At 35.9% G+C, this 9,663-nt stretch overlaps 1 protein-coding gene across 2 annotated transcripts in view; it reads left to right on the forward strand.

Annotated features, from left to right (window-relative positions):
* Nucleotides 1-9,663, forward strand: part of ZDHHC17 (zinc finger DHHC-type palmitoyltransferase 17) — a 64,857-nt gene extending 55,194 nt beyond the window's left edge. Inside the window, exons 14-18 of one of the 2 annotated variants that reach the window (XR_005954953.1) lie at nucleotides 3,010-3,093; nucleotides 3,483-3,640; nucleotides 4,418-4,512; nucleotides 6,517-7,897; nucleotides 9,406-9,663. Coding sequence is in view for 1 of the 2 variants with exons in the window: in XM_041465631.1 (XP_041321565.1) it covers nucleotides 3,010-3,093; nucleotides 3,483-3,640; nucleotides 4,418-4,512; nucleotides 6,517-6,655 (476 nt within the window). In the remaining variant the exon portion in view is untranslated. Of the gene's footprint in view, nucleotides 1-3,009; nucleotides 3,094-3,482; nucleotides 3,641-4,417; nucleotides 4,513-6,516 lie in introns of both variants that reach the window. The other variant, XM_041465631.1, reaches the window with a different exon arrangement.

Below are 9,663 nucleotides of genomic sequence, written 5' to 3' on the forward strand. Positions count from 1 at the left end.
CCCATTTCCACAACTGATTATTATTCATTACCTAAGATGAAAATTTTCATTTTGACCAATAATAATCAGTAACTTATTGGTGAAGTATACGTATTTAAAGTTGCTATGATTACACAAGTTAGATACTGAGCAACTTCCTATTGAGGTATTCTCCTCTTTTTAACCATCCAGGTTGTCTTTTGTTCTCCCCAGTGATTATGAAAGGAATGGATATAGAACAGAAATAAAGTCTCTAAATGCTGCTATTTCCAGTCATACTTTTTGAGAAACTTATTTGAAAACCATTATTATGCAGGGAGCACTGAAGACCTCTCAGCTAGGAAATTAGTGCAGCTTGCTTCACATGTTTAATATTTTAGGACACAAGCAGAGGTAGCCTTAATCTTGGGGAGGAGTTAAGACCTGGATTCACTGACAGTTGACAGTTTCATAAATGCTTCATTGTAGTCCTTTCAAATAGATATAAGAATGAATAATCAGAGTCATTTGGTCTGAAAAATCAAGGGTAAAATAGTCAATCCTGGCATTTAAATTGTAACAGAACATCTCTAGTCTTACTGAGATCAACTTATATCATCCCCTTCTGTTTTGTTTCCTACAGATGTAACTATCTGAGATATGTTTGGTTTATATTTTAGATATTTTACAATGAAAAAATAAGAAATTTTTTAGTTCAGACAGGCAGGGGAGCATGGGCTCAGGTTTTACAAGAGTACTGAGGAGTACAGGTCAGTGGGACAGAAAGATCCAGTATTTTAATCAGTAACCGGAAAAAAACCCAAAAAACAAATGAGGAAGGAAAGACCTTAGTTTGTGTGTATTGAGAGTGTATGAGTCATGGGATTAGGGTAGGTGGATGTTTTTAAATCACAGTGATGATGGAAAAGTATAATCTGTTTTTTAGTGGTGGTGTACAGAGTGGGGTAACTGGGTGTAGAAGTAAACCTTAGGGCCCTTGAAAGTATGCTGGGAAAAAGCACTGGAAATCACAGTATGGGAGCTGGAGCTGAACTGGAGGGAGTGATGGTCTAACAGCCTTATATGGCTTCTCTGTCTCAGATTGGTACGTGGTCACTCTAAGCATGGGATTGCAATACAGAATCCATTCTTAAAACAGCATTTGTGGTATGTTTGCCAAAAAGGGAAACATGAATCATGCCTTTCTGGAAAGGTGGAATTTGAATGTGTGTGGAATGTGTTAAAAGGACAAGAATGTTGCTAAAGATAGGAGTGAGAAATCTTGTAAGGGTGTTTATAGACACTCTGAAATAAATCTTTTGGGGATAAAACTTGGCACATAAAGAGACCTAGAATATTTTTACCATTTTTAAGAAGTTGACAAAAAGTGGAGACTATTTGAAAAATACATGAATTTGGCAACCAGGGCAAATTGTTTTCCTCAAAGCTTTGGTTAAAATACAGCAAGCAAATCTCTGGAAGTGATTATATTTATCTTCTAAATGGAGTATCGAAATAGCATTATGTTTTTCTAGAGTTTTTTTTAAATTTTATTTTAACTGCAGAGGATGACTCTATTCCTGCCAGTCCAGGAGGCAGCTGTACAGCACAGTACTGTGTTTTGCCTCATCTTATTCAAAATACAGTTTCTCCAGTTCCTTTTTTTCACATTTTTCTTCTTTTTAAACTGCGATCAAGATTGTACTATTTCATTTATAGTTTGAAATGTTACACCCCATGTTTTTACCTCACACATATGGATTTCCTGTTATGCAGAATTTGGTTTAGTATCATTAAAGATGTTGCTGAGAGAAGCATCCCTTCAGATGCCTCTCAGATGGGCTTCTAGGCCATGTTTAACTTCTGTGTTCTTTACAGAATGTCTTTTATGAAACTTAACAGTTCTGAAATTTAGAATGCAAATGAAAGTGATACCTTAGGGACATTCCCAACACTTTCTCATATGCCCTTAGGTGATCAAAGGCAATATTACAACATAGTTTTGTGTTTTCAGGAACTTGTTTGATTTTCAAAGAACTGTCTTGTGTTTAGTCTAGCTTGTGTTATATGTATGTTTTTCCTCATCTCTTATTTATACAGTCTTTCAGCTCACTTGCTAAAAGCACTTGATTATTTTCTGCCTCCAGAGGATGCTCTTGTTTTAGCAGGGAAAACATTTGACATAATAAAGAAGTAAATGCTGTGCTGGTAAATGATGACAGCCAAATCTTTTGTAGCCCATTATCATCTCTGTGGGTTTAGTTTACAGCCTGGAGCTGTTGGAAGGTTGCAACATTGGACATATTTTACAAACAGAAGGAAGGCTGAGTACTTCAGAATTATGATGTACTCTCATAAGAGGCATATTTTTAGCTCGACTACTGTTAAAAATAGATCAGTCATCTAGTAACTGAGTTTTCTTGAATTAGAATTCTGTCTAAAGCAGAGTCATTTTTATCCCATTCATTGTTATAGCTAGTTCTTAGGCCTTGTCTGTTCAGTTACAGGTATTTGTTTTACAAGTTTTACTAGATAGCTTATTTTTAGCTAGCTTCATCAGGCATCCAAACATAAGATATAAGTTAGCTTATTATCTAGGAAGGTTGTATATTTTTTCATATTTCTGTTACTTTTAAGAAAGCGAACTCTGTAGTTTGATAGTTTTTCAGTGGCTTTAAAAAAATACTTATTAATGTGTAATTCCTGGCTGTTAAAAGCTCTGCAACAGCTGTTACCAACTTTGCTCTAAATATTGTCTATCAAAAATTTTATTAGTTCATGAAAGAGGTTGCAAATGAATTAGTTAATTGCAGTTGTAACATGACAGAAAATTAAAGAAAAGTTGCTTTGTTGTCTGAGAAATAAAAGAAAAATCATAAGTAAACCAGCTAATTTCACTGTCTTGAAGTTGTAGGGGCTTAATATTGTAGCATAATGTTTCTATATAAAATAATAAGCAGTACTTCTAAGCAAGCAATTAAACTTTTTGGTGTAATGTTGTCTTTCTGCTGCTGAAAGTGTAGTAATTTGGTCCCTGTTGTGCAACTTTAGGAGCAGGGAACCATCGCTATTTTATGGGATACCTGTTCTTCCTGCTTTTTATGATCTGCTGGATGATCTATGGATGTATCTCTTGTGAGTAAATGTGATTTTCTGGCTTTTTTTTAATTGCTTCTAAAAGCTTTATCTCCTCATATGGATTTTTATAGATCTTTGCATTATCAGAGTTTTGGGTATTTTTATCCTGGAATTGAACTGCACATTAATATTTGATTATATTGGGTATTTTAACTTAGAGATGTTTTTCTTGTTCTAAATCTTTTCTTCTTCATCACAGACAAGTATGTGCATGTGTCATGTTTCAAGGAGTTGGGAAAGCAAGAGAGAGCAAGTAAAGCTCAGAATTCTGGCACTTACCATTTTCTTATTTAATTTAACGCATTCTAATGTGGGCATTATATGTTGCTGTAAAACAAACATACCTTAAATCTTCGTATATTTTTTGACTTTTTATTTTCCTCTAGACTGGGGTTTCCACTGTGAGACAAGTTACACAAAGGATGGATTTTGGACCTACGTTACACAGATTGCTACCTGTTCTCCCTGGATGTTTTGGATGTTTCTAAACAGTGTGTTTCACTTCATGTGGGTGGCTGTGTTACTCATGTGTCAGATGTATCAGGTATGGAAGAGCACTTCACTCATAATGCTGTGTCTTGGGAGTGACATAAGAATATCAAATAGTTCTGTCATTTAAATTTTCATGTTCATTGTGCTAGACCAAGTTTAATCTCTCAGCCTTGATGGAGGAGACAAGCATCTGCTCTCTCATAGTATTTTTTGTGCAAGAGGTTAAAATACCTGCCTCCTGCTCTCCATTCTCAAAATGGCAAAAAGGTAAAACAGACCAGTAAAAGACAATAAAGACTAATAGAGGATAAGAGCCATGGGGCCAACTTATAATAATGCTGTGTGTTATTAGTAGAAAGGGAGTGGTAGCTTGAAAGAGGATGCAATAATTTCTTAACACTGCTTCAATGTGAGTTGAAGCCATATTATTATACTCTAATCTGACCAAACCCAAGTTTTTTCTTTATCCTTTCCATGGAAAGAAAAGTCATACTGAAAGCCTTGAAGTATGACTTGTCATTAATGAACCATGAGACTTAATCTTTCCAGAAGATTTCCTGGAAATAGAAATTATCCTCTAAGGCTTAGATACAACTTTTCAGGAAGTTTAAGTTTCGTCCTCCATTTTTACAATATTTGTTACTTACAACATATATCAATTTCAAAGTCTTACAGTTTATGTTTGCTTCTGATAATTTCCCCAGTCAAAAACTCGTTTCTCTAAAAATAAATTTAAACCAGTAAATTTGGTCCTTTTTCAGTCTGTCTCATACAGTATTTGGTTGCATATTTTTACGTTAGCTAAATTACTTATTCTTCCTGTCTTAAGATCTCTTGCTTGGGTATCACAACAAATGAAAGGATGAATGCAAGAAGATATAAGCACTTTAAAGTTACAACCACATCTATTGAAAGCCCATTCAAGTAAGTTTTGAAGCATTTACAAATTTCTTATTTGTGTAGCCTTGCATACATTTGAATCATAATGCTTGTTGAAACAGAACACACCTGAGTACTTCCAGACTATTTTCTCTACTTGGAGTGCTGAATCTTGTCAGCTATTTTCAGTCACGCATTCTGTCCAGTTAAAGGAAGTGATTAATGTTTTGTAGTGTAGGGTGCATAAACACTGAGAAGAATGTTTTCCAGCACTGGTATTTCACTGTAGAGTTGATGGGGAAATAAATATCCTCTTTATAAAGCAAATGCTCAAACCAGAGGTAGTTGCTTACTGTAGCATGTCTATGTTGACCTGGACATTCATTTCCACACTGGGCACTTTCTCCTGAGTAATATTTACTGTGCTGTTGAAGTTGCTCTATGCAGTAGCTGCTCTGTCTCTCCACTGTGAGAAAAGAGGCTTCACTTTCTTCCTATTGATCAGGAAGAGCATGGCCAAAGCTATTTGTGGGGAAGGGAGCAGGATGTCCCAGGAACCGAAGTGGGCGTTGCATGGGTGAGAGCAAGCTGTTGCATACAGTTTTTGGGCATCAATGTGTAAAAGAGTAGGTTGGGATTCTGGTTTCTGTAGTGATGAGGGTGCAAGATGAAAGATGGGGGCTCAGGGATGAAATAGCACTGAGATAGGACTGGGAATATGGGGTAATGGAGCAGTTTGTGGAGGCAAAGCAGGACATAAATGAAGACATGAAGCTGGTATATTGCTGGGTTGAGAGCATGTTACAAAAGGAGATGGAAAACAAAAAAAGCACCTCTCATCCTGCTGCACATGCTGTGTCTCCTGTGGGAGCTGCTGCTCTTTCTGCTGCCACCCAGGGTAAAGCAGATGGGAGATGAAAATTGTGATCAGGAGTAGTCAGCATGTATTCACACAATCCTGTGCAATGAGATCTAGGATGACCCTGGCTGAACCAGGACCCACTGTGGTACCTTTCAACCTGCCCATTCCGTGATTCTGTTCTGTAGCAGATGGATTTCTGTGCTAGGAATTTGTGTGTTCTTTTCTTTATATTTTCATAGAAAACTTGTAGTGAGAAGTAAACAAGCATCTCTGTGTAGTTGAAGTGTTCTACAGATTAGAGTTGTAACAAAACCAGATAATTTGCCTGGAAAACACGGGGTGGTGCACAGGATATGAAAAAAGTGCTGGTTTCATCCCAAATTGCTGTCGCATTCACGAATCATTTTAACTGAAAAACTGCTATTATAAAAATTACACCTGAAAATAACACCAGATGTCTGAAATAACTGACTTAGCATCACCTGTCACATGAAGCATTGACATCTATAAATAGTTTCGTCTCCTTTTTGCTTAGACCTGCCCTCTCATATATCATTACATGAACTTCTCTTCCAGAAAGCTATGATCTATTCAGCCCATGTCTAATTAAGTTAAAAATCCCCAGCATGTTGGGAATTTTTATGTAGGTTTCTTAAATATTTGACAGTTAATTGATTCAGCCACAGAAAGTGCTTGACTGGTTCATTTAATTCAGATCATGCTTTCTTAATTTTGTGTTGTCAAGGGACCTGGTTGATTCTAGACCTGCAGCTGGTGAAGCAGTATGTGTGCAGAAACAGATACCAATAAATATGGAAATTATTCTAGGAAGACATCAATTTCATGCCATTTTGTTTTGCATCCATCTGTACAATGCAACTGTCCTCTTAGAACAGGATCTGAATTACCAGGTTGTGCTATATGGTGATGCTATATGGACTGCTAAAAACATGTTTTGGTAGATAATGGAAGAAAGTTGGCGTCTTGATTATGCCCAAGGATCAAACATTCAGCAGTCTGGTGACCACTTCTTATTTCAGAACTTTTTCATCAACTTGCTTATCAAGTATGAGAAAAATTCTGAACAGAGCTCATTTTCTGAACTTAGAAATTTTAAGGGTGAAGTATCAAATTTGTAGGTAGGCTGTGATACTGCTTGCTAATGTGTTTTTTTCTTTTGTTTTTAGCCATGGATGTATAAGGAACATTATAGACTTCTTTGAATTCAGATGCTGTGGTCTTTTTCGGCCTGTTATTGTGGACTGGACAAGGCAGTATACAATAGAATATGACCAAACTTCAGGATCAGGCTACCAGCTAGTGTAGCACCACCTTCATCCTGTGAGCATATCATCCTGAGTGGTGCCTGAAAAATTTTCTGTCTCTCTCTCTCGACTCCGCATCCCTTGAAGAGTAGCATGCTATGTGTAAGGCTGATGATGAATCATAAAGGTACCTTCTCTTCATCAGAATTTTATTAACAAAAGTAAAAATGGACAGAATAAACTGCCAAACCTGATAAGGAAGAGGAGGAAGATCAAAAAGGGATTTTAACAGTTCTTAACATGAGAATTATTCATGACAACATATTCACAGTATTTGTTATTGGGTTTTTTATTTAAGGTCTTTCACAATGGAGCATGAGATTATTGAAGTATTGACATAAGTAGTTATATTGTGCTGAGCAGAAAAATTTGTATCCCAATATCAATAATTCCACTGAAACAAGAATCTAGAATATAAAACTAAATTTCATGATATGGAGTTCACTGATTGCTATGTTGTAGTTCCTGTAATGTGATTTTTTTAATACAGATTTTCTGTAGTAGTATGTACATTGAAAAATGGGCTTTTCAGTACTGTTATAAACATCCTGTGGTGGGGATCCCCTGTAACATGTTAAGTTATAGCAGTAGGGCACGTCAGATAATGTTGAGTAAAAATATGTTGCCCACGTTTTTTGGTGATTGTTTCTGCCACCAGTTAGTGGTACAACTAAATACTTGTAATAACCCTGTTCTGAAATAATGTAGTCTGAAATAAACAGCTGCGCCAACAAGGAAAGCTTTTCTGTCAAAGTTAAAGCCCTGCCTAAATGCATGATGCACCTGTAAAATTAGTTTACAGTATATAATGTTCAGGGAAAAAAAGTGGGAAAAAATAATTATCTTTGAAGTAATTGTATAAGCAACTTACAGATTAGCAATGTTTTAGTATTAGGTTTGGTCCTCATACAGAACAGTGTAGTGTACTTGGAGACGTGTTGGAAGAGAAATTACATGGGGGATACTACAAATGTAGCAAAAGTCTCAGTTACAAAAAGACAAGATAGTTTTAAATTGAATGCAATTGGAGAAGAAGAACCCAAAGTTGCCTGAAATGCTGATTTCATTTGGATGTGAAATAATGGAACCCAACTTTAACAAAAACAGAAAATTATGAATCCCCATAATGGCACGTGCACACAGAAAATGCAGAGCAGTGTTCTGAAGAAGATGGTGTATTGGCACGTGGAAATCACCCTTAATTTCTGTTTTTAAGTTCTCATGCTACAGATGTGTTTGGAAGGTAAGGAATGATCTGAAATTGCATTCCAAAGGGGCTTTTCTTGAATGTGATGCACTGATTTTTGTTATGGTGTTTTCATATACTCATAGTGAATTGTTCACTGCTTCCTTAACTATTGTTTACAGAGAGACTGAGAATCAGTTTAGTTCTCTTCTAAGTGCTGTAGCAACCCAGTGGTTCAAGGAACCTGTGAGGGGAGTTTGGGGAGGGTCCTGAAAGCAGATGTCTGAGACCAGTGTAAAGAATGTGTATCTGTATATAAATAATTTATCAAATAGTTTTCTCTCTGTGAGTGTGTGTTTAGTGTATTTAAAGCTGCTCATTTTCATTTTATTCAACCAAAAAAGTATAGGAAGATATCTAATGAGCTTTTAGTGATGTTAAATATTGCTGTTAATAGGCATTACGCCCTGCAAATTCACTGCATGTTTGATGCTTGGCAAAATTAGCGTTTTCTGTAATACGCAGATTACAGGTAATAAAGCAATCTAGTGGTATTCCTAGCCCTTGCCTTAGTAGGAGGAGCAGTGAAACTGTAAATAGTTGATGTTCAGTATTTGCAAGTAAACATTTTTTCTGTAGTTGTTCATTGATCTCAAGACACACACTTAGTTTGCAAGTACCAGATATCAGGATTTACAGAAGTGCAGCATTAGAGTCCTTGAATGTTTAATACTGGAAAAATCAATGTTTTCTTGGACACTTTTAACAGGAGAGGTTTGGGTATAGGGATGAAGAAGCTTTGGCTACTGTTGTCAGACAAAATTTGTAATCCTAACAAAAACATGCTCTATTTCTGTGAAAACAATTGACTTCAGTTATTCATATTTTTTTCTAATCAGAAAAAAGCATGAAAGCTTTACACTATGGTTTATTTTAATCACCAATGATGTTCTGCATATTTGTTCATTCATTTCTTTTTTCACATTTTAGTTGGGGGTCGGTTGACTTGAGGAGCTTCAATACACTTTATAAAATATCACCCAGCCACCAGAAGAGCAGCTCAGTGCATGATGCAAGTTTTGGTCATATTTGCCCAGTAGCATTAAATGCCATGAATTGTATCATGCACTCCATGTCAAAAATGTTTGCAAAAGAAGAGGTGATCCTGGGTAGCACGCAGCAAGTTCTGCACTATTTACATGTCAGTAGCTCTCTGGTGACAGATTTGTTGAGACCTCCAAAATCTGAGTGATAGTAGGTAGTTGTGAAAATTAACATGCATATATGGATTTGGGATGTATGAAGTTTCCAGTGCAAAATGTAACTTGTCTTGAGTAACACTGAATTGTTGATGTGAAATCATAAAGCAAGCAGGGGGGAGCCAACTATGCAGCATTTTTTCTGTCAAGTTATCAAACTAAAAATTCACTAGTTGAACCAAAACTGCATTGCTTCTGACACTTAAGCTGATCCAGACCAACAGCAGATCAGACCAACTTAATCTGACATAGGTAGAATAAATAGGAATTTTGTCTTGGCCCTAAACATGTGCTGTTTCTTTGCAGGTTTTTGTATTCTTTGATGTCCACCAGATTTTTTTTTTCAATTAATGTGTAAAACAGCATCACTACATTTTAAGCTGTGGATTTTTTTGTATATTATTTATAACTGTGCCAAGTATTATTTTAATACTGTCGAGATCTTGATGTGTATTACATTGTGAACAAAAAAAATCTGTAAAATGTTTAATAAACTAGCTCTCCTTACATAAATTAAATCTGTTAAATTTTGTAAGTTATTAATCAAATAAATATTGACTCTTA

The sequence above is a fragment of the Pyrgilauda ruficollis genome, unplaced genomic scaffold (genome assembly GCF_017590135.1).
Source record: "Pyrgilauda ruficollis isolate IOZ18807 unplaced genomic scaffold, ASM1759013v1 scaffold19, whole genome shotgun sequence".
Taxonomy (NCBI): domain Eukaryota; kingdom Metazoa; phylum Chordata; class Aves; order Passeriformes; family Passeridae; genus Pyrgilauda; species Pyrgilauda ruficollis.